The following is a 25799-nucleotide window of genomic DNA, read 5'->3' on the forward strand; positions in this document are numbered from 1 at the left end:
AATTAACTTAAACAATATTTAACAAGCAAAAACACTAAAAAAAATAAACATAGAATATCATTAAGCATCCGTTCATAGCCTGTGCATTAACTGCAGGTACATAATATGGTTTTGCAGTTTAGTTTCTACATTAGTCCTTATGACAATGTGTTCATATGTTGAATATACCTCCATTATTATTCATAAAACCAACATTAGAATTAAATTCCCTTTTCCATACCATTATTAAACAGAGGTCAATGAAGAGCAAGGCTTTTTCCACCAAGACCATGACACTTCTGTTGTCAATTTTCATTGTACACTTGGCATCAAATGGTATGACTGAAAAAGACAAGATTTAACCTTGTCAGTTGAAAACTCACATATGTACATATATACTACAAAGTTCTACATAAACCATATGATACCTTACTAATACAAGTTTCAATTACAAGTAAAGGTGAACTTAAATGATTACATTGTCACCCGATAGTGTTCATGGTAAAGTAGCCAATAATCAATTTATTTGTTGTGACAGTGTTGTTTACATTACTGTACAGTATCTATATTTACATATTAAGCATCAGTTTTAGATGTGTAAAATTAAGGAAAATAATTATGTTATATCATGACATGGTAATATGGTAACACTGTTTAATAATTCACTGACTACATGCCACAAAGACCGGTAATGTAACAACAAAATATGTACATGCATTTATTTATCCGAATTTAAAACCATCCGAAATAGAAGAATTTCAAGAACATGTTTTACATGACATATTAAACAACAATGGAACCAAATCAAATTCAACATCATATTCCATGTTTTAGATGTACTCAATATCAGCACATTAACAAAATATAACAAAAAGCTTACATCTTCTACAGTTAAAATCCGTTTTTGACAGAACGGCGGAAATAGAACATTTTCGTACTGTTTTCAGCTATTTTTAGACATAGTTTGAAAATTCCACAACAACGAACATGCTACACGTAATATTAAACTCTCAAATGTTAATAAAAAGTAAAAATATACTTTGATATGGAGAAAATCTTCGTCCGCCATCTTGATCGTAAAGTTAACGAGTGCCTCTTACCGGTCGTAGGTTTACGAGCAATATTAACGATAAAGCAGGTGCACGTTGCGTCTCTGAAACGGTGCGGATCGGTAATTTTGGTCGTACTACCAAAATCAGCTAACGATCGCCTTAACGATCGTCTCTGAAACGCACCCCAGATCGCAGATTTTTATCTTTAAGTTAAAGAATGTTGCTTTATGGATTTTTCTTAAACCGTAAGTACGGTTTAAGCCATAAAACATTAATTTTCGAGCGGAAATATGAAAATCTACGATCTGATTTGTTGTCAGAAATCTTATATCATTGGTTGGCAGATATATATGTAACAATTTGCTCTTTCAAAGACAAAAAAATAAAAAGTTGATAAAATGGTCAATCTGTGAGAGTGCAGCTTTAAGGCAGACATCTTACAGAGTTTGGCAGAAAGGTTATTTGTAACTTATTTGATCTATCACATAGACGTGTTTTTTTTCAACAATTATTAGATACAGCATATAAACCTCGATCTTTCTTTCTAATGTGATAACCAGCTATACAGCAGTACAAAAGGGTCGTGCTGTTCGTGTTTACAATAGTTGCGAATGGCAACACAAGGACAAACATCGATACCCTCACGGACAATTACTATGTATGCACTGCCAGAATTTGAAACTGTCATATTCAACCCATGTGTTAAACCATTTTGTTTACAAACTGTTGTACTGTGTTTGATTGTGACGTTTGATACCAAGGTATCCGCAGGCCGTAACACGACGTGTACGCGAACTTGTACGTGTAGCTACACGTACAGGCACCAAGGTATCCGCAGGCCGTAACACGACGTGTACGCGAACTTGTACGTGTAGCTACACGTACAGGTACCAAGGTATCCGCAGGCCGTAACACGACGTGTACGCGAACTTGTACGTGTAGCTACACGTACAGGTACCAAGGTATCCGCAGGCCGTAACACGACGTGTACGCGAACTTGTACGTGTAGCTACACGTACAGGCACCAAGGTATCCGCCGGCCGTAACACGACGTGTACGCGAACTTGTGTGAGTAGCTACACGTACGCGCACCAAGGTATCCGCCGGCCGTAACACGATGTTATGCAAACTTGTACGTGTAGCTACACGTACAGGCACCAAGGTGTCCGCAGGCCGTAACACGACGTGTACGCGAACTTATACTTGTAGCTACACGTACAGGTACCAAGGTATCCGCAGGCCGTAACACGACGTGTACGCGAACTTGTACGTGTAGCTACACGTACAGGCTCAAAGGTATTCGGCGGCCGTTATAAAACGACGTGAACGCGAAATTTTTGCGAAGCTACACGTTTAGGCACAATTTCGATGTTATCGCATACATCACTTACCTTGTGCAATATTGTACTTATATTTCTGATGTGTACCAGGACACATGCCTTGATGACGCAATGCACTAACAGAAGTAAACACATCCACTTACCCGTGCAGGTTAAGATTTGCGACTCTCTATTAACCACTTTGTCGGAACGTTAACGTGTAGAGGCGGAGTTTAACCGTTCAATAACTAACGTGCGGATAAATTACAATGCTCTTCACTTATACCGCCACTCTAGTTATAGAACGTTGTGCTTGACAACATAATACTAAAATGGAACACCATCCACTTCCTACGTAGTTGAATTATACACTCGCGATGAAGTGCTCGCGTTTACTTTAAATTACTCTTACTTACTCTTACTGTGGGTGCAGTTACTTAAACACGTCGATTTTAACCGCGAATGGCTGAAACAGAAACCCTTTCGCTCGTTATTGAAGTTTTAAGGGCATAACACTATATCGTGCGGACGGGTAACCGTGTCCAAATTTTCTACCCGTCAAGCCCTGTTGATAAGAATGCATGTGTTTTGGGAATAAGTTTACGAGTGTTTTGTAAAAGGTTGAAGCAGTAACTTATTTTTTTGCACTTTTGAGAAAATAGGTGTGGATAATCCAATGAACGAATCATCATTTTATGTGGTCTCACGGCAAGATCCTTGACAAGAGTGATCAGCATCATCAGGGCGCGTCCGTTGCTTTCACTGGTCCACAACATCAATATTTTTTCTTTAATGTATTATGAATTAAGGCTTAGTCCTTAATGTCAATGATCGAAAAAAGTACAGCAACAAAACACGTTAATTCCACTAATGTTCCAGCCCATCAGAGCAACGGACTGTGGTAAATTGCATTAACTCGGTCTAACATTCATAGAGCTACCTGCAAATGGTTTAATGCATTTGAAAGGGCAACATGGTATACTCTACGACAATTCATTAAACCTTGTTTGCCCAAGTGTATGGAATACTGGTGTACTGGTTCCATTAGAGAACCTTTATTCTTTATGCACTTTGTAATTTGTAGCGTACTATTAATATTATAATTTATAGTGGCCAAATGACTTGGAGACTGGTAAGTGTTCATTGAGAAATGCTTCTGAACACATTATTGATATTTGCTTAGGATTCGTCTGACATCGACAACATTTGTCTCATTTCAGTTTTTCCACAATTTTTTTTGATAGATTCGAGTATATTAAATTCAGTAACAGGTTTTGGCTATCGCAGAGTTGAGCTTCTCACCGAAACGTACCGGATTAGATCGTCAGCATGGATGTGTGTGAGTTTTGTTGGTGGTCACCACCGCATTCAATGTTATCTTGGTACTTCGGTTTCTTCAATTATTTAAGACACGACGCAACATCGAGCAAACGAGAGTGACTAAGCGTAAAAAGAATCAACTTTCTTCCAATTTCCCTTAAACACAACACATAAGAATAATTGTATGCTTTTGAATTGAATAATCAAGATTAACGTAGTTATAAATTTGAAGTTAATTTAATGATATTTTATAAATAAATGTTCATACAATAAAATAATCAATACTGTATATACATGTTTACATAAAATTTGAGACAAATGATTAACTGTCAAACATGCAAAGGTGTGTGTGTGTGTGGGGGGGGGGGGGGGGTTATACGCGCTCAGATGATTCTGATCCACCTCCAAAGAATAGTACTTGACCCATCCTCGGTGATGTGGCTCACATTCAAGCCGGTACAAAGATGTTTATATGTACATGTCTGGGCGCTTGTCAGGAAAATGTCCGCCTCAAAGTCAAACCAAATTTTAAAGTGGATTTAATTTGAAGGCTGATACAGTCTAACATTGTGGTGTTAGTAATTTTGTGATATTACGGAAAGGGTTTAAGTTTATCTATACACATGTACAGAAGCATAAAATCACTTTAATATTTCTGTGTATAGTGCTGTTTACACGGGAACACATTGAAGATTGGAATTTGCTGTACAGTTTCCGACAAAAGAAAAAGACGAGAATGGGCCATTGAATTATGCTTGTTTGTCAGAAGACAATATAGTTATACCAACATATCGCATACCATTTTAAAGGTAATTGGCTCCCCTTTTCATGTCACTTATTTTAAAATGGATTGTTTATATGTCAGTTGAGAAATTTGAATAAAACTGGACTCGACCGTGAAATCTGGTAAGTTTGAGTTACACACATACTTGCATCTTTTTTGTATATCAAATGCACTAAATGTCTTTAAATGTGTTGTTTGTCTCATTTTATGTACCCAAAATGGTTTTAATCAACATTTTAGTGACAGACAATGATTCAGACGCCTGGGATCTAACTCATGCGAGCGATCTTTCATAAGTATGTCAAAGCGTATATTAGGTTATGATTATAATTAGACTGCACTGCGTCCATCGTCATGTTTGTAACTTATCAGTGGACGGATATGTCATTTTCACGGGTAAGTTATGCTGGATGCTGAGTTATGACGCACCTTTTGCGACAATAATTAAATGTCGACACCCAATTAATGAGCCCCATTGGTATAATTTTTACTCCTTAGCGTTTATCTTTATTCGCTATATTAAGTGTTTCATTTAATTATTAAAATATTGACGGATTTGTCTTTTAAAATCCGGTCGATAAACTGATGTCAGGCGTATTTGGTTTCGCTGTTCCTTGTATTATTGTCCCTCGTGTTATTGTTCCTCGTGTCAATGTTTGGCTGTATGCTTTGTCGTTGTTTCTAACTTTGTTGTTACGTATGTCATAGTTCGTTGTTTCGTTGTGTGTTTTGTCTATGTTCTTCTCTTCGTTGTTTATCCTCTCAGTGTCACTCGTGTCGTTGTCTCGTTTCACCCTTTTAATTGTTCCTCGTCCCGTGGATTGTCGCGTCGCTGTTCATCGAATCGTCGTTCGTCGTGTCGTTGTGTCTTGGAAGTTCCTTGTTCGTTGTTCACCGTGTTAATTTACCTCGTGTTGCTGTTGCTTGTGTCGCTGTTGCTCGTGCCGTTGTTTCTTGTGCCGTTATTCCTCGTTTCGTATTTCCTTGTGACAATGTACCACGTGTTGCTGTTCCTCGTGTCGTTGCTCCTCGTTTCGTGGTTCGTTGTGTCGTTTTTTCCTCATGTGGTTGCTCGTCGCTTCGTTTTTCCTCGTGTTGCTTGTCCTCGTGCCGATGTTCCCCGTCTCGTGGTTTGCCGCGTATTATTTCCTGGTGTCGTTGTCCGTGTGACGTTGTTTCTTGAGTCGGGATCTAACTCATGCGAGCGATCTTTCATAAGTATGTCAAAGCGTATATTAGGTTATGATTATAATTAGACTGCACTGCGTCCATCATCATGTTTGTAACTTATCAGTGGACGGATATGTCATTTTCACGGGTAAGTTATGTTGGATGCTGAGTTATGACGCACCTTTTGCGACAATAATTAAATGTCGACACCCAATTAATGAGCCCCATTGGTATAATTTTTACTCCTTAGCGTTTATCTTTATTCGCTATATTAAGTGTTTCATTTAATTATTAAAATATTGACGGATTTGTCTTTTAAAATCCGGTCGATAAACTGATGTCAGGCGTATTTGGTTTCGCTGTTCCTTGTATTATTGTCCCTCGTGTTATTGTTCCTCGTGTCAATGTTTGGCTGTATGCTTTGTCGTTGTTTCTAACTTTGTTGTTACGTATGTCATAGTTCGTTGTTTCGTTGTGTGTTTTGTCTATGTTCTTCTCTTCGTTGTTTCTCGTCTCAGTGTTACTCGTGTCGTTGTCTCGTTTCCCCCTTTTAATTGTTCCTCGTCCCGTGGATTGTCGCGTCGCTGTTCATCGAATCGTCGTTCGTCGTGTCGTTGTGTCTTGGAAGTTCCTTGTTCGTTGTTCACCGTGTTAATTTACCTCGTGTTGCTGTTGCTTGTGTCGCTGTTGCTCGTGCCGTTGTTTCTTGTGCCGTTATTCCTCGTTTCGTATTTCCTTGTGACAATGTACCACGTGTTGCTGTTCCTCGTGTCGTTGCTCCTCGTTTCGTGGTTCGTTGTGTCGTTTTTTTCCTCATGTGGTTGCTCGTCGCTTCGTTTTTCCTCGTGTTGCTTGTCCTCGTGCCGATGTTCCCCGTCTCGTGGTTTGCCGTGTATTATTTCCTGGTGTCGTTGTCCGTGTGACGTTGTTTCTTGAGTCGTTGTTCCTTGTGTCAATGTTCCTTGTTCCGTTGTTCCCCGTCTCGTGGTTTGCCGCGTATTTGTTCCGCAGGTCGTTGTCATTGTGACGTTGTTTCTCGTGACGTTATTAGTTGTGTCTTTATTCCTCGTGTCGTTGTTTCTCGTGTCGTTATCATTTGTGTCTTTATTCCTCGTGTCGTTGTTTCTCGTGTCGATGTTCCTTGTTTGGTTGTTCCGTCTCGTGGTTTGACATGTCTTTGTTTCTCGAGTTGACGTCCTCGTGTCATTGTTCCTCGTGTCATTGGACCTCGTGTCGTTGTTCCTCGTGTCATTGTTCCTCGTGTCGTTGTTCCTCGTGTCGTTGTTCCTCGTGTCGTTGTTCCTCGTGTTATTGTTTCTCGTGTCATTGGACCTCGTGGCATTGTTCCTCGAGGCGTTGTTCCTCGTGTCGTTGTTCCTCGTGTCGTTGTTACTCGTGTCGTTGTTCCTCGTGTCGTTGTCCCTCGTGTCGTTGTCCCTCGTGTCGTTGTCCCTTGTGTCGTTGTTCCTTGTGTCGTTGTTCCTCGTGTCGTTGTTCCTCGTGTCGTTGTTCCTTGTATCGTTGTTCCTTGTGTCGTTGTTCCTCGTGTCGTTGTCCCTCGTGTCGTTGTCCCTCGTGTCGTTGTTCCTTGTGTCGTTGTTCCTCCTGTCGTTGTCCCTCCTGTCGTTGTCCCTTGTGTCGTTGTTCCTTGTGTCGTTTTCCTTTGTATCGTTGTTCCTTGTGTCGTTGTTCCTCCTGTCGTTGTTCCTTGTGTCGTTTTCCTTTGTATTGTTGTTCTTTGTGTCGTTCTTCCTCCTGTCGTTGTCCCTCCTGTCGTTGTTCCTCCTGTCGTTGTTCCTTGTGTCGTTGTTCCTTGTGTCGTTGTTCCTTGTGTCGTTTTACTTTGTGTCGTTGTTCCTCGTGACGTTGCTCCTCCTGTCGTTGCTCCTCCTGTCGTTGTTCCTTGTGTCGTTCTTCTTTGTGTCGTTGTTCCTTGTGTCGTTGTCCCTTGTGTCGTTTTCCCTTGTGTCGTTGTTCTTCGTGTCGTTGTTCCTTGTGTCGTTTTCCCTTGTGTCGTTGTCCCTTGTGTCGTTTTCCCTTGTGTCGTTGTTCCTTGTGTCGTTGTCCCTTGTGTCGTTGTCCCTTGTGTCGTTGTTCCTTGTGTCGTTGTCCCTTGTGTCGTTTTCCCTTGTGTCGTTGTCCCTTGTGTCGTTTTCCTTTGTGTCGTTGTCCCTTGTGTCGTTGTCCCTTGTGTCGTTGTCCCTTGTGTCGTTGTCCCTTGTGTCGTTTTCCCTTGTGTCGTTGTCCCTTGTGTCGTTGTTCCTTGTGTCGTTGTTCCTTGTGTCGTTGTCCCTCGTGTCGTTGTCCCTCGTGTCGTTGTCCCTCGTGTCGTTGTTCCTCGTGTCGTTGTTCCTTGTGTCGTTGTCCCTTGTGTCGTTGTCTCTTGTGTCGTTGTTCTTTGTGTCGTTGTTCTTTGTGTCGTTTTCCCTTGTGTCGTTGTCCCTTGTGTCGTTGTTCCTTGTGTCGTTGTTCTTTGTGTCGTTGTCCCTTGTGTCTTTTTCCTTTGTGTCGTTGTCCCTTGTGTCGTTTTCCCTTGTGTCGTTGTTCCTTGTGTCGTTTTCCTTTGTGTCGTTGTTCCTCGTGTCGTTCCTCGTTTTATATATAAATCAAGAGAAAGACACGTTTCGAAAGCACGTCATTATTTTCAATGACCACCTGATTTCGAACGCATACAATATTGTTCCAGTCATAATATAACTAATTTCCACCTAGAAGAGCTAATAAGTTATTCCCTTTAAAGGATTGAGACACTTTTGTTTGAAATATTTCCCTCCCACTGCGTCCAATAAGACTAATATGCTAGATATTTCATATAGGTGTAGCAGGGCGTATATTATATAGGATGTGAAGTAAATCAGATTGCACTGCGTTCGGATGCAGTGTTATGAATTAGATATTGCTAACACAATTAAATGTCGACAACCGAATTATTGCGCCACATTGATATCATTAGTTTATGTCTGTTCGCTAAAATACCGTATATTGTCGTTAAATAGAAAATTAAAAAAAAAGAGATTTTCTGAATCCGGTCGCTGAACTGAACTGGACTGATGACCGACTTATTTCGGGTCGTTGTTTGACATCTCGTTCTTCCTCGTCGCGTTGTCTTTGTGGCGATTCTTCTCGAGTCGTTGATGGTCATGCCGTTGTTCCCGTGTCGTTATTCCTCGTGTCGTTGTGTGGTTATGTCGTTGTTTCTCATGTAACTACTCCTCGTGTCGTTTATCCTTGTGTCGTTGTTGGTATTGTGTTTGTTCTTCGAGTCATTTCACCTCGTGTCGTTGTTCCTCGATGCGTTGTTCTTCGTACCATTTCTCCTCGTGTCGTTGTTCCTCGTGTCGTTGTTCGCCATGTCGTTGTTCCTCGTGTCGTTGTTCCTCGTGTCGTTGTTTCTCGTGTCGTTGTTCCTTGTGTCGTTGTTCGCCATGTCGGTGTTTCTCGTGTCGTTGTTCCTTGTGTCGTTGTTCGCCATGTCGTTGTTCCTCGTATCGTTGTTCGCCATGTTGTTGTTCCTCGTGTCGTTGTTCCTCGTGTCGTTGTTCGTCATGTCGTTGTTCCTCGTGTCGACGTTCCTCATGTCGTTGTTCCTCATGTCGTTGTTCCTCGTGTCGTTGTTCGCCATCTCGTTGTTCCTCGTGTCGTTGTTCCTCGTGTCGTTGTTCGTCATGTCGGTGTGTGTCATGTCGTTGATGATTATGTCGTTGTTCCTCATGTCGTTGTTCGCCATGTCGTTGTTCGACATGTCGTTGTCCGCCATGTCGTTGTTCCTCATGTCGTTGTTCGAAGGGTCGTTGTTCAAAGTGTCGTTGTACGTCATGTCGCCGTTCGACAGGAAAAGTAGACCTGGGCGGAATATGTGCGCCCTCTTGGGGGTTAGAACCTACGACCTCAGTTACACTGGCTCGGATCTCTGATCGTTTGAGCTATAATTTCACTTATGACAAAATTAAAGTAATGCTAGCAAAAAGTGAACCAGTTGTCGAGCTTGACCGCCAGAACAGTGACCCCATATATTAAAATTGTTTATGACTTAAACATATTCATAGCATGTTCTCAGTGTTTGCTTAGTTGTTCTTATGTTGGTGTTGGTTTTGTTATTGTTAGTGGAGGTGGTGGTGATAATGATTTTTATGGTTTTGGTGCTGTTGTTGTTAGTGTATGTGTTATTGGTGGTGTTGTTGGTGGTGGTATGGTGTTGGCCTGTTGGTGCTATTAAATTTCATGGCATTTTCAGCATAGTTCGAAAATATTTTGTAATTGTACGTATATTGATGGATTTATGCTTGCAATACCAATGCGCTTACCGGCGATAACTTTTTATTTAGAAAAAAAAACACACACAACATTTCCCTCCTTATATCTATAACCTTAAAGTGTTGCTTCACTTTGTTCTAATTTGGTTTAAACTCGTTGCCACCAAACAAAATTCAAATATTAGTTGAATATGACCTTACGAATTATTGATCTAAGCTTATATTCAAAACGTCAAGTTAATACCCGCTTGATCCTAATTCAATATGGATATCGATTGATTGCCAAACAGTGCTCATCAAACCCAGAAGTAAATACATGTATACATAAAACGGAAAGCAGATCATAACATGAAATAGCTTTACTTTAAACTTTGCAAAGGCTGTGTTTAATGTTCTACTGGACTAATGAACTTATTAACTCGAAAACAAGTATAGCTATAATTAGTTAAAAGCTATTAACTGAAATCGTCTAATCCAGTAGTAACTATACATGCATTGAAGACATAGAAGCAAATATGGGAGTTTTACATGTTATATTCAAGAAAAGTGTATCACGCAGTATGCGTCTTCAGGCGCTTGCGAACGTTTTCTGTGCCGTGTACATGTTGACGGTGACGTTCATAGTGACGTACGTGAGTTTCTTCCACATCGTGCCGGGTTGCTACAGTACAACCGCCGTGTTTTGGCATCGATTGGCCATCTGGTACATATTTATAGGGGCCATTGGAAACTACATCACCTGTATCGCGACTAAAACCGGCATTAAAAAGATCCCGACAATAACGGATTCTACGTCATTACAAAATGGAGGACAGAAAACTGCCAGTGAAGTGAAAGAAAGCAAGACATCGAAAGCTCACAGGAACGGTCGCGAATCAGCAGTTCCGGTAAGCAGGCGGGGCCGTGAGCGGTTCTGCCTCCCGTGCGATATGCAGGTTCCGGTCCGCTCCCACCACTGCTACCTGTGCGAAGAGTGTATCGTTAAGCGCGACCATCACTGTTTCTTTATGGGAGTCTGCATTGGCCGGGAAAACCACATCTACTTCATATATTTCACATTATTCATGGGTATTGGAACATTCTATGGTTTATTGTTATTGGCGAAATATTTGAATTACTTGTACCATATACAATTCCAAGGACCACAGACCTTTTTGGTGCTATTTTTCAACACTTTAATAGGACTGTTCCGAGGGCAACTCCCCACTTACCGTTTTATGGGATTGTTCGTCCTTCTGTACGTCAGTCTGGCCGCCATGATGGTCGCTTTTGGATTTTTTGCTTGGCAGATGATGATTGTATTAAAAGGGCAGACGACATTTGAGGCTAAATTTGGAATCACGCGCTACTCAAAAGGAGGCTACTTCGCCAACTTCCGGCAGGTGTTTAATACCCGCTCCCTCGTCTCCCTATTACTTCCGTTGTGGGACCTCGCCACGGAGACGAACTATTGTAGAATAGGTAGCAAATTTGACTGAATAAAAAAAAATGAGTATTAATTAAAGTATTGGCCATGATTATTAGTATTTTACAAATAAATCAGTTGATGGCTTTTTAAAAAAAAAAGTATTTGTGCATTAATTTGTTGATGACTTTACATTTATAACAAGACCGGTACCCTGGGTTAATTTTTGCTAAAAGTAACTTTTTAGAGAACAAAGAATGAGGGCACCAGTCTATGTATATATTATGTGAAGTAGATGGTATATGTAATTATTTCATTAGTATCCAAGAATCAAACCATTGTGCTTGTTCGAAATTCATTGTGAATCATGTTAATTAAATAAGCCAGACGCAATTTTATGTTGAAAAACACAAAATGTATTGATTTGCATTGTAACTGCTTAAAATAAAACAAAGAAACTGAAAATGTCATAATTTATGATTTGATAAAAGAAATAACCTTTGTAAAATTAAGACTTTTTCAACTAGTTGTTGCACAAGTTCAATTAACAAAATATATAGCGACTGTAAAGCAATTATTTGACAATCGATGTGAAAGGGGCACAATCTAGGTGGATACAAAAAAGGTTATTATTTATAAATTAAATGCACATTCAGAACATCTCGGCCAGTATCGAACAGAATTGACGAAGCTATCCCGAAGCTTGCCGGAGATAATTGAGTTGTTACGGTTAATTTCGAATGTACATTTTGGCAACACTTCTGATTCTAACGTAACAAGTTTAGTTTTGATCAAGGGGAAGTAACTTCAATGGAATTAAAGAGTAGTTCATAAAGTTGATATTTTTATTTCTTTGTTTGCAGTAAGAATAAATATGTTTTGATAAGTTCACAGTTGTTGTTTTTTTTTCACAAATAAAACGCCATATTTTATTGATAAGCATTTAAGGAAAAATATTAATCTTTGAACAAAAATCTTCAATTAAAAACTTTCAGTGTGCCCCTTTAAAACTTATCACTGATTTTTTTGTCCTTTTTCAGAATTGTACCTTGTCATTGTGTATTTATCATTCATATAACTGCTGTATATATACTACCGTTTTGCGTGTTATGTATAACTTCAGAGAATGGAGGCAATAAAGATTTATCATTAATATCTAAATGCATTATACTCGCATGATACTCGTTGCAGCTGCAATAAACAAAAGAAATGACTTCATCGTAGCGTGGGAATCATTTAAGAAAAAACAAAACAAAAAAACATGCCCTCTTGTTGGTAACATGTCTATAAATAGACAAGTCATATCCGTTTATCGAATCACGATTGATTGTAGGACCATGCTCGTTTGTAAGTCCAAGATTTGATTTACTTTGCGGTCTTTATAACATACCTTTTCGTCATCCAAGTTTTCCAAAATGATGTTCCATCTGGCAACTTGGAATCATCAAACAATTGAATGAAAGGCATTCTAAGATCTTTGATAAGCCGTGAACATAATTTTAAATACAGCGAGGAGATATTTTTCAATGACGTATATGATGAATTTTTCAGGTAAATTAACCTAACAAATATCACATATGAATTCGGAGCCAGTGTTATCATGCTCTCGCTTGTGCCAACTTGTAAGGGGAGCTCACTGTGTTTTTTAGTACAGATTATGATGTTCTTAATTTTTCTTTCGGTTTAAAAGTCAGAGTTCTCTAAACGCTTGTGTAAATGATCAGAGTCACCAAGGCGAGAGACATGTGAATTTTAGAAATTAGTGTATTATTTATAAGATATACAATGGTTGACGCCGAAAAAGGCTCCGATGTACCGAAGGAGTTAAGAGGAAAACTTTCAGCGTTTGATTCAGCTTTATCCGATGTCGAGAATAAGTTTGAGCCCCTCTTGAAAATGTCAAAAGTGGAGATAAATACTGAAGTAATGAAACTAAAACCATTTAACTAAACTTAAAAGATATTTAAATTTTGAATCATTTTAATATAACTGTGTTTTGTCTTGTTTTAGTAACGATGTATTGATATTAGTAGCAATTAGTGGCTAATACATGGCATAGCCAGCAGTTGATAATTGGCCTGAGTGACTCATAATGGCCTGAGATGTAGTCGAGGGACATAATGAGCACTGCACAAGGGCCAATTATCACACAACGACCCGGCTATGCCTCATATTAACCTCTTTTAGACATATGTTGTTTTTTTCTTTCTTATTTTGTAAGTTTGAAGGTTTCTTTTTAAAGAAGACCTGCAATGCGGTTGTGCATTCTGATTTCCTGCTGGCTTGACTACGATTAATTAACTCTTTCTCAAAATAAATTTATTTTTGAGAGTAAGCCAAATAGGCAAACAACATATTGTTGTCATTTCATGTTCACATCAATTTCAATTCCAGAACACGTCTAACTGATTTTTTTGTACTAATCATTGGCATCTGTCTTTTCATGTCTTGAATGTCACAATGCAATTTAATCAACATGAATTTGAAATGTAGAGTTGTACAGACTTTGATATAACAAGTACAATGTAAGCTTACGTAAGCCTGTTTACTGACAATTACTTCGATATATCAGTGTTATGCTAATATTCCATCAATATTCACCCCCAGTTCACAGATATCACGAAAATTCATTTAAAATTACGGTCATTTGGACCGACAGCCTCCGATATTTTATCGGCCCAAATAAAAATTTGCCAGTCCAACAATAAAAATTTGCCAGTCCAACAATTTTCATTTTAAAACTTGTAATTATTTTTCAAAGCCTTTGTTGCTTAATTAACAAGGAATTAAGATGTTAACCATTTATTTCTGACAGTTTTGCTGCTAAATAAGATTTAGACGACACTTGCAATTATTGTAATCAATATTTGATTGGTAATTTGTTGGCAATGTGTATTTTTCGGACCATACTGGTACTGATTTCAGAATTAAGATACATGTTCCGATGAGATTTTTGTTTAAAATATTTGGAACAATCCTTTAAAAAAGTATACTCTTCATGAAAAAAATAATATTGTTTTAGCTTTGCAAAACATTGTGCTACAATGAATATACACAGTAATATACATTTTTAAAGGGAGGCGAATGCTGCATGGTGTATGGCTCACACATTCTGACATCTACACGACTGAAAAAGACATCTGATTTGTAAACTAATAGTTTTGACGCAATCACTGATAAAATGCGATTTTCTATGAAACAAAATGAATTATTCTTAATTTCAAATAGTGTACTTTCAAGCGATGTTGGATAATAGATAAATGGTAAATCTTTATTTTTTTGCATCTTGACGTGAAAACTGGTGATCAGACAGATTTACCATGTTTTAAATTTAGTCCGAAGTTGTCAAAATTTACTGGTCAGGACTGTCGGATTGTTGGTTTCCCCGATGTCTGATGTATGTCTCACAATCATATCCAGTCAAAATGGCCTAAAAAATAGTGGTCAACAAATCCCTACAATACCAAAACCAAAAGTAATTAGAGGTCATGTCAAGAAGTCTGATAAACATTTCAATCCCCACACACACCAAGAAATAAAAGTTATATGAACATTAAGCCAAGATGATTGCATTAAACTTACTCATTATGAATTTATAGTGTTGGTTCCTAATGAGCCTTGGGGACATTTTGACTAGCTTCCTGTATGACATGTATTTTTAACTTAGTAATCTCTTTTTCAGCTCAGTAGTTTGGACAAAGCAAAGCTTGACCTTGTGGCTGCCTATTCAATCAATTCATTATTTTGGAGTAAGAATGCATTTTATTATAGTGTAATTGTGTAAAATTTTAACTGTTTGCTCTGGAATCTGACTACTTGCTTACAAATGTATGCACTTCTATTCAAAATCAAAGATGTACATTATTGTAAAAGAAAATCAAAGAAACAAATCAAAATGTTAATATTGTTTTTCTAACAATACAGCTCTATTGGTATGCTCATTATTGTATAAGTGGCTTTATACTGAATTACAATCCTGCAGCCTGCAGCTGAATTACAATCAAGCAGCAATGAGCTGAATTACAATCAAGCAGCTGTTAGCTGAATCGCCATCAAGCAACTATAAGCTGAATTACAATCAAGCAGCTATAAGCTGAATCACAATCAAGCAGCTATGAGCTGAATTACAATCAAGCAGCTGTAAGCTGAATCACAATCAAGCAACTAAAAGGAGAATTATAATCAACCAGCTATAAGCTGAATTACAATCAACCAGCTATAAGCTGAATCACTATCAAGCAGCAAGCAGCTGAATTGCAACTGAGCAAATATTAGCTGAATTACATCAAGCAGCTTTAAGCTGAATCACAATCAAGCACCTATAAGCTATCATATACTTGATTCCATCTCTGTACTTAATCATAGATTTGGTAATGCATCAGATTAGAAAAAAAACTTGTTTAAAATTGAAATATTTGTTTCAGTGTACTTGAATGTTTGTGGAGTCAACCCAAAGGATCATGGCATCAAACAAGAACTGGTATGAAGTATGTCCTTATTATTCAGATTAAATTATGATCATAGTCCAAAGGCCAGAAGAGCTTATGCGATGGTAATGTGTACGTTGTATGTGCATCAATGTGTCTGTGCTTCAGTGCATCTGTAAACAATTGCTTGTGAACACGATGCAGTCTTCAGATAAAACTTGTACAGTATTTACTGTTTAGATATCCATCAGAGCTCGGTTCCTTTTGAAAATCAGCAAGATCCGCCCATGCATGCCTATATTATGGCCCGTGAAAGCATTTTTCTTCTCCTCAGATGACCTTTACTTGGCACATATTAAAGTAGTTCATGCAACTAATCTGCTTACGACAGTTGCTGTCCTCAGATGTTGACACGCAATGTTTTCAGCCAACCTAAACACAAAACATGCTCTGGATTGAAAATGACCACAAGAGCCATGTCAGTAGAGCATAGGCCCTCATGGGCCTCTTGTTATCGCCTGCCAAAAGACAAAGGCATAAGATTATGGTAGGCATGTGTGTGTATGTGCGTGTGTCCGGCAATCTCGTATACGTTATCTGTAAAGTATTTTCGATCATTTATTTCACGTAAAATTCATCAGCCAGCAATATGGTTTTCAATGATACTGAAATAAAAGTTTAAAAGACAATAAGATTTAACATTCTTTTGAATGTTTCAATGAAATGGGGGTTTTTTGTTTACGAAGATTTTAAATTAGATCATCATTAAATCATAAACTAGCTTATACTGTGAATAATCGAATATAATTAAATGTCTGCTTACAAACAGTAATAAAATGATTTAAATCCATAAATGGATGTTAATGTACATGTTATCTGTATTTGTTTTCAAGAGCCTTTGAAAGATTAATGAGGAATGTAATTGAACTAAAATTGGATATTAATTGGGGATGCTTTTACAAATACCTAGTTGAGCCAGTTAAAACTTCTATAGCGGAACTAATATCACCATGTATGTCATTTGTATCCTGCAGGATCGTATCCGCGGCTACATGAACCGCGTAAAGGAAGTTCAGGACAAGGAGAAAGCCCCGAAGTTGAACGTTACGGCGTCAACACGCTTCATCAAGAGCGCATTGTGGCAGGCTGCACAGAAACAGGACAATGAACAGGATCAGGAGACTGGTAAACTACCGGATTAAGGGGTGCATCCTCAAAACTCACTTAAATTGTCCAAGCTTACTTTTTATGTCAATATCAGAAAACAAAAATTAAAATACATGCTCAAGATACCGGTTCATTAGCGAATTAAGGCACCCCTACCCCCTTCACCTATAAAGCGTTTGAGCTTACTTTTTATGTCAATATCAGAAAACAAAATTAAAATATATGCTCAAGATACCGGTTCATTAGCGAATTAAGGCACCCCTACCCCCTTCACCTATAAAGCGTTTGAGCTTACTTTTTATGTCAATATCAGAAAACAAAATTAAAATATATGCTCAAGATACCGGTTCATTACCGAATTGATGCACCCCTACCCCCTTCACCTATAAAGCGTTTGAGCTTACTTTTTATGTCAATATCAGAGAACAAAACTAAAGAAATGCGGTCTAATGAACATTTTACTTTAGATTTTTTTTAATTTCTCTCAGGGGAGTAACCGAAATTCAAATACAAACGTTAACGCCATATACATTTCTGAGGAAGGGGCACATGTCAAAAAGGTTACACCCCTAAGTTACGCCTCCTCTAACTCAAGGCCTAGTCCCGCCCCTGCAGTTGGTTCTTTAGGAATCCGACCATCTGCACCAATTAAATGGGAACCCGACTGTTTGGTTCACACATTGCCACAATTGACAATTGCTTCTAGCTATTCCCTATGTTTTACTGAACAACAACAAAACAAAAAGAAAAGACGAGCTTAAGGTTCTGAGCCATTTGTTAACTATTAGCCTTACAACACCGAACTAAATTTGTGATTTTATTCTTGATTATGTTTATTCATGGTCATGATTATTTAACTATATTTACAAAATTAAAGGCTGTTGCAAAAAAGTTGATGACTTCAATTTTTGCGAGTCTGCTTTATTTAAAAAACTTTATCTTTAGGAAAATATCTAATTAAGAATACATACATAAAAGGTTAAAATGTTTTTGCAGGCAGCCCGACAAATCCCGTGGAAGCTGAGAGCCCTTCGCCTAGCAGGGGAAAAAGAAAGTCCAGAAGTGATGATGGATCGTGTGAAAAAAAGAAGAAGACAGATAAACACATGAAAAAGCCGCACACACCAAAGCGATATATGAACATGAATCCTAGTTGACCATATTGGACCACCCACCCACACCCACCCATATTGGACCACCCATATTGGACCACCCATCCATACTGGACCACCCATATTGGACCACCCATATTGAACCATTTACAAATGTAGAGACTGCTATTGTTGGCAGAGGCGTTTATTGGATTGCACGAACATTAATTTCAAGATGCATACACTAGGTATCTTTATGTCTCTGGAACGCGACACCAGCGACACCAGAAAATAATCATGAATTGGGTAACATTTGAGCTATATTGTTATAGTCAACACACCTGTTGTATTAAAGTTTCATGAAAGAAAAATATATAAATGGTTTTAATGCTCCCCTAATGGCGAGCAGATAGTCGCTGCTTTGTCCATCTGTCCGTCACACCCCTGTTCGGAATATGTATTATATAACTTTTAAACTATTTATGGCATTGGAATCAAACTAGGTATATAGATGACAATGAGAGAAAGTGCACTGCTTAAGAATGCATATTAAATTCATCTCCCCTTAAAGGCCTAGTTTATGAAATGTTTGGCATGATAATCCCCTGCTGTGCATCTTCTGCTTATTGCACTGGTGTCACAGTAGGGGCCAATTTCCTGTATATTGGTTTATTGGCTTAGGGCCATTTAGGGTCTAATATTGTGATGAAACCTTCAAAACTACACCGATTTGTGGGGGATTGGGGGGGGGGGGGTCAGTTATAGAAGGCTTAAACTAGGCTTTAAACAAATTAATGGTTGTTTCATGTACTTGTGCCAGCAATATGTTGGAAAATATTAATACAAAACAAAATATTTCATTAAAAATAACATATTTGGGTGACCAACATGAAACTGTCAGCGATAAAGAAATTCACTGGTGGTTTAAACTGGTTTATATTCATTCCATCCTATTAGGGACTGTTTCTGGTTGATTGACAACAGTGACAAGTGCAAAACAGTCAACCTAGTACCGATGAAAGCGGTATTCTATGTTCAAGAGTCATTAAGACCTATTCAGTTATATGAACAATACCTTTAACGCTGCACTCTCACAGAAAACCTGTTTTGACAACTTTTTTTTTTATACTTTTTAGCTTGACTATTAAGAGAATAAGGAGAGCTATCCTAGTCACTCGAGCGTCGGCGTAACCACTTATGTTTAAGTTTGCGTATCACCTCAAATATTTTCAAAGTCCATTGACAAATGGCTTTGAAACTTTGCACATTTGTTCACCATCATGCCCCAAACCTGTACACAGGAGGAGGTAACTCTATCAAACATTTTGACAAAATTATGCCCCTTTTTTGACTTAGAATTTACGTTAAAGTTTGCGTACCACCTCAAATATTTTCAAAGTCCACTGACATCTGGCTTTGAAACTTTGCACACTAGTTCACCATCATGCCCCAAACCTATACACAGGAGGAGGTAACTATATCAAACATTTTGACAAAATTATGCCCCTTTTGCTACTTAGAATTTAAGTTTCCGTACCACCTCAAATATTTTTAAAGTCCATTGACATCTGGCTTTGAAACTTTGCACACTAGTTCACCATCATGCCCCAAACCTATACACAGGAGGAGGTCACTGTATCAAGCATTTTGACAGAATTATGCCCCTTTTGCTACTTAGAATTTACGTTAAAGTTTCCGTACCACCTCAAATATTTTTAAAGTCCATTGACATCTGGCTCTGAAACTTTGCACGCTTGTATACCGTCATGCCCCCAACATGTACACAGGAGAAGGTCACTGTATCAAGCATTTTGACAGAATTATGCCCATTTTGCTACTTAGAATTTACGTTAAAGTTTCTGTACCACCTCAAATATTTTTAAAGTCCATTGACATCTGGCTTTGAAACTTCGCACGCTTGTTCACCGTCATGCCCTTAACCTGTACATAGGAGAAGGTCACTGTATTAAGCATTTTGACAGAATTCTGTCCCTTTTTCGACTAAGAATTTACGTTAAAGTTTCCGTACCACCTCAAATATTTTCAAAGTCCATTGACATCTGGCTTTGAAACTTCGCACGCTTGTTCACCAATATGCCCCCAACCTGTACACAGGAGGAGGTCACTGTAGCAAGCATTTTGACAATATTATTCCCCTTTTTCTTCTTAGAATTTATGTTAAAGTTTGCGTACCACCTCAAATATTTTCCAATTCAATTAATGTAAATATCTCAGCACATCCTGTATTACATTGAAATCTATTCTAACAGTGATCCATGCATGTTTCGCCAAAACCTTTCAATCCATACACCAAAACGCGGCGGAATAGTTGAGCGCGCTGTCTCTGTGACAGCTCTTGTTTGTTTTTTGAATGAGCCAATTTTGGGTAAATATTTGTTAACCAGTGTTATAATGACTGCTTACATTAGATCTGATCGCAGTTTTTACGTTCGAAACGTTTTTTCTGGCTAAAAGCATTACTAACGCTTTAAGAAAAATGCATAAAACATCATTTTTTTCCCAGGTAAATATCAAAACCTGCAATCTGAATTTTGGTCAGCAGTTGTTTATCACCGGTTTCTATGCATTTTCGCCCAAAATTGTCTCCTTTAAACAATTGTCAAAACATTCAATCTGTGAGAGTGCAGCTTTAATGCTCCCAAGCATCGACTTAATGGTAATTATGTTCAAAATTTCATGATTCTGAAGGACCATAGAATATTTAACTTTTCATAGTTAATGATATCTCGGACTTGTGACATAAATGCCAATTTGGCATAGTGCCAATACTTGTAACGGTTTACAGTTTAACCATGACTAGTCCTAGGTCAGGCAAAATGTACCCCAGAGTTGTCCCCTTATCCGCTTACAGTGCTTAAAAGACTTGTATCAGGAGTCCACATAATATTTCCTACGAAACATTCACGAACAGGAACTCTTGGTTAACTTGTTTGAAAATAAACCACACTCGTACTCGTGTGCAATCCAATTACTACCGCTTACTGAAATGTAACATTTTAGTTCATGTTATACCAATTTCTTTTAGCTCGATTGTGACGAAAGCTATTAGCTTACAGAAGCACTCTCGAGTCCTTTGCCTGTACAGAAACCATTACTGGTGTCCATATTTTGCCACGTATTCAAGTGTTGATTAACAACAAAACATCTTGATTACACCTGTTTAAGAGTTCAATATTTTATGTTAATTCAATTTTAAGACATTTGGAGAGTTTAATGCCAGACTGATTTTATTCTCGTATCATATTGTTGATGAGTCATAAAATGTTACCACATTCATAGCCATATATAGAACATGAAACGTTAACGTTTGAGTGTTGATTAAAATATATCCGTCATTTTAAGCTACAGCAAGCAACAACAACAACAACTACATTAATAATAATATTAATAATAATAATATTGATGATGATTATAATGCGAAGTATAAATATACATAATGTAATATGATAATTATGCAGTTGGTATTGTAACAATCGCTATAGGATGAAAGAATGCGTGAATATCATTTGTTATTATATATCTATGTAATATATATAGTCACTGTAAATTGTCCTATCTAAATCTCGATGCCATGAATCAGTCTGTAAATATGCCAATGCGCCGCGTTGTTCCTAGGCAAACGGCCGACGGATATCCTGTACAGTTGTAACGCCAACTCCGGTTTGCCCCCCATCTCCAGGCAGTGCCCTATCAGGTTGGCACACGTCTCCGGGTGGTAGATATGGGAACGAAGGTTGTCGTCAAGGAAGCAGTTCAGTAAGTTGTTGAATACTTGTAGTTGTCTTCCTTGCTGGCCGAGACCACGGAACGTCAGGTATTGCAGGTAGTAGAGGTAAGGCAGAGCGTCAACCACGGCCCAGTTCATCCAAACACATTCCCTAATGTTTCTATGATTGATATCCTCGCCTTTTCCTCTCACCATCTCGTAGTGTAATATCGGTGGTGCACAGAACACCTCCTTTCTCAAGTAGCGAACACATAACGCGGTTTTGTTCGTTAAGAGAACATCATCGATATCAACAACACCGGAAGTGCACAGTGGTTTGTTATGTTCTGTATCTAACGGATCCATTCTTCCACATGCACATACAGCTTGCACGCTGTCGTCATATCTACGTTCAACATCATTCAGAACGTCCGCTGCTCTTTCAAGCTCATTATAACAGACGAGAAAAGAAGCCAACTTTAGTCTTGATGACGCTACATCCGTATCTAGGGAACTTTCAAAAAGGGACAGTATATTTCTAGGAACAACACAACCATTTTGTATACAAAATGATGCACCAGCTGATGCCATAATACTTAGAATTTGTTTCGAAATATTGATGAAAAATATATTACTTAAATACATCGGTAACTCCTGTGCATGTTCATGCATTGTATCAAAGTACATGACAAGGAATCTACATATTTGTTCAGATGTCAAATCAGTTGTCTTTCTCAAAGTATACGTAAGATCACATTGATGATTGTGGAAAGCATATAAACTTAGCCACCTACATAAACTATTGTTTATCGATATGTGTAACCCTTTACTGTAGCGAACAGTTCTGATATTTGTGCTCAACATCCGGTAGCCCAAATCGTCTGCCTGTATACACGCGAGAATTGCTAAGTGAGTGTCAATGATGTTTGAAAGGATCTTAGAAAGTTTTGCTAGTTGCCGATTGGTAAATTTTCCATGGAAAAGATTCACGCCTGCTACAATATAGTGCGGACACATACCGGTATTCGTCCACCCTAGCAACAGTTTCAAACAATACACAATACATTCCATCAGGCGATGTTCTGTCCACATTCCGGATGGCAATCTTTCCGCGGCGAAAAGCAGGGCAGTTTTGCAGTGAAAACTTGTCAGCTTACCTTCATTATATAAAAATGGGTTAATGACGTGTGATTTTAGAATCTTCAGAACCACATAACATTTAAGCTGTAATGTTTTCATGCTGAACATCAGTGTTCTCTCAATAAGACTAGGAGAAATTCTCCATTCAACATATTTGACACGGCTGTCAAAGTATCCATCTGGAACCAGAAAACACCCACACTCCTTTACATCTCTTAACAGTTCCGGTGTCGGCCAGTGTCCGGGCCTCGGCCGTTCAAACCACCCGTGGCATTCTAGCGGAAGAGACCTACACAACAACGCGTACACAAGGTCATACATTTTAGAACTGCTATGAGATGGGCCACTCGAGTAGTAGTGCCAGTTATTTTCTATTGCTTGTTTTTTGGCGAGATTTCCGAATTCTGTGTTGGCATATAATAAACGGCCTTTAATGTCAACTACATGGAATACATGTCTTGAATGTATGACTGGTTCAGGTGAGTCATGTCTAATCCTCTGTAGAAGATAATGTTGTGGAGAGCACGTTTCCTCCTTCACCATCAGCATGTTTCGCCTACCGGCTTCCCATTCAGACCAGGATGACATGATGTTGAAGTCGTTTAAGCAGAATAATGTGTCAATATCGGAGTTTAGTCCCGGTGTAGTTGTTCCCTCTGACTGACTCCCGAAAATGAATCTAGTACCATCATGTCCTTGTAGTTTATCATCGATCGTCTCGCTCGCCTCTATCATGAGGAAAGTTCCCCTTCTTCTCCTCACCATCCACCTGTTGACGCCAATGTCGCTTAACGCCCTGGACAGGCGGAGGGACATGATCCGGTAAAAGTCGGGCGGGTTCTCCATCTTTCACTGAGAAACAATGATTATGATATATGTTCATGTAACAAAGTATAATCCATCTTTTATAGAGAAAAAATTGTTTAATATAGTTTGATATGACGAACAACTTTATGTTTCTGCAAGTAATATCAACATTTTGGGGAAATTCCCGTTCATGTCCACTTTCGCTTTCAAACTGTCTAATTTAATCAAACCATACCGTATCTATATAAATTAAAAACATACTGTTTATAAAAGCTTTGTGTAACAATGTATAAATTCCGTTAGTCTGCTTGAAATTTAAATAAGAAATCCATCCCCAAAAATCATAAAATGACAATCAGATCAACAGTTTCTTTTTCACCCAATACGCATATTAATAGGGAAGTTCCATATATACGTACTTCTGGTTTGTGTACAATTGATAATAGTAGTATTTTATTTTTAAATACTTTATATCGAAACTATACTTTGCTCCGATATACTCCACTATTACATATTGTACTACTGCTACTGCTCCTTCTAATGGTGATGATGGTGCTGTTGCTAAAAGTGCTGGTACTGCTGCTGTTCCTACTGCTGCTGCTGCTGCTACTAATACTACTACAACAACAATATACTATTTATTCTACTTCTACTGCGGCTGCTGCTCTTCTAATGGTGCTGCAGCTGATGTTACTATTGCTGCTGCTGCTGCTAGTGCTAATACTTCTACAACTACTTCTACTTCGACCACCACAATCACCACTAGCACAACCACTACCAAAAGTATGAACACTAAAACTGTTACCACTACATCCACTACTACCGTTTCTTCCACATATCACTTCAACCACCACCACCACCATCACCACCACCACTACCACTATTGCTACTACCACAATCACTACTATTACCACTACTACTACCACCACAACTACCCCAACCATAACTACCACCACTACTACTTCCACTACTACCACCACTACAACTACCCCAACCACTCCCACAACCACTACCTCCTTTACCACTACCACCAACGCTACTACTACTACCACTACTACTTTTACCTCTACCACCACTACCACTTCCACTACTATTGCCAACACTACCACCACCACCACATCAAACATCAATACCACCACCACCACCACTAACATCATCACTACCACCACCACTACCATCACCACTAACACTACCACTAGCTCCACCACTACCATCACCACTTCTGCCACCAGGACCACATTACCCACACCACCACTACTGCTACTACCACTACCCTCACCACTACCACCACCACTACCACCAAGACACCACCACCACCACAACTACTAAAACTACTACTACTTCTACCACTACTGCTGCTGCTGCTGCTGCTACTGCTGCTACTGCTACTACTACTGCTACTGCTACTGCTACTGCTACTGCTACTGCTACTGCTACTACTACTACTACTACTAATACTACTACTACTACTACTGTTGCTGCTGCTGCTGCTGCTGCTACTGCTACTGCTACTGCTACTGCTACTACTACTACTACTACTACTGCTACCACTACAACAACCGCTACCACGAATAGGAATAATATTAAGTAAAAACTGCGGTCGTTTGAACAAGCGGTCATTCGAGAACCGGCGGTTCCTCGAGGAAGGAGCTCGGTCCCGAACCTCTATTTTCATATAAAATATACCTACGCTGCATCGAAACCTAAATATGTCGAGGAGTCGAGCAATATAGTCAGTCCCAAGTACACAAATCATGCACAAAACCTTATGGCTCCGTCGAGGTCATAATTTCACACTTTTTCCCGAACGCGTGTTCCAAAATAAACAAATAATTGCTAGGTGTTTAAATTTTCGCAAGTTGAAAAAATTGCAATGACAGTTGAAAGGCAATTTGATATGGTGTGAAAAACCGTTTATCACTGTTTACGCATGACTGCTATTAGTTGATAAGGGCATTTGAGACGATAGTTATGAGAAGTTAATGACGAGAAGCTAATTGTGAGAAATGTAAATGAGTAATAATAATATGAATAAACACTACAATATCGATCCAATATCGAAATCTCTGAAAAGAATTCCTTCTTGTCACTTTGCTTCACAATATGGCAATTTTGTAAAAATAAACATTTCTATTTATTCATTTATTGGTATTTCTTT

The 25799-nt window shown here is 38.6% G+C and overlaps 4 protein-coding genes across 4 annotated transcripts; 2 read left to right on the plus strand and 2 right to left on the minus strand.

Moving 5' to 3' along the window:
- Window positions 1-6280: 6280 nt before the first annotated feature.
- On the minus strand, window positions 6281-9441 carry LOC128215176 (probable cyclin-dependent serine/threonine-protein kinase DDB_G0292550). The gene is made up of 3 exons (XM_052921888.1): window positions 8897-9441; window positions 7467-8213; window positions 6281-7436 (listed from the first exon to the last, which is right to left on the minus strand). The coding sequence occupies exons 1-3, from the start codon at window positions 9439-9441 to the stop codon at window positions 6281-6283; spliced, it is 2448 nt and encodes an 815-aa protein (XP_052777848.1).
- A 768-nt stretch (window positions 9442-10209) lies between these two features.
- LOC128213959 (palmitoyltransferase ZDHHC21-like) lies at window positions 10210-12026 on the plus strand. The gene has a single exon (XM_052920096.1). The coding sequence runs from the start codon at window positions 10393-10395 to the stop codon at window positions 11353-11355; it is 963 nt and encodes a 320-aa protein (XP_052776056.1). The 5' UTR covers window positions 10210-10392; the 3' UTR covers window positions 11356-12026.
- Window positions 12027-13000: 974 nt separating this feature from the next.
- Window positions 13001-18355, plus strand: LOC128213963 (nuclear nucleic acid-binding protein C1D-like). Its single transcript, XM_052920105.1, has 5 exons — window positions 13001-13205; window positions 14965-15031; window positions 15707-15762; window positions 16744-16894; window positions 17873-18355. Exons 1-5 carry the CDS (start codon window positions 13068-13070, stop codon window positions 18031-18033), a joined length of 573 nt encoding a protein of 190 aa, XP_052776065.1. The 5' UTR covers window positions 13001-13067; the 3' UTR covers window positions 18034-18355.
- Window positions 18356-21168: 2813 nt separating this feature from the next.
- Window positions 21169-24041, minus strand: LOC128213948 (uncharacterized). Its single transcript, XM_052920069.1, has 2 exons — window positions 23903-24041; window positions 21169-23686 (listed from the first exon to the last, which is right to left on the minus strand). Exon 2 carries the CDS (start codon window positions 23678-23680, stop codon window positions 21545-21547), a length of 2136 nt encoding a protein of 711 aa, XP_052776029.1. The 5' UTR covers window positions 23681-23686; window positions 23903-24041; the 3' UTR covers window positions 21169-21544.
- Between the last annotated feature and the right edge of the window lie 1758 nt (window positions 24042-25799).

The sequence above is a fragment of the Mya arenaria genome, chromosome 13 (genome assembly GCF_026914265.1).
Source record: "Mya arenaria isolate MELC-2E11 chromosome 13, ASM2691426v1".
Taxonomy (NCBI): domain Eukaryota; kingdom Metazoa; phylum Mollusca; class Bivalvia; order Myida; family Myidae; genus Mya; species Mya arenaria.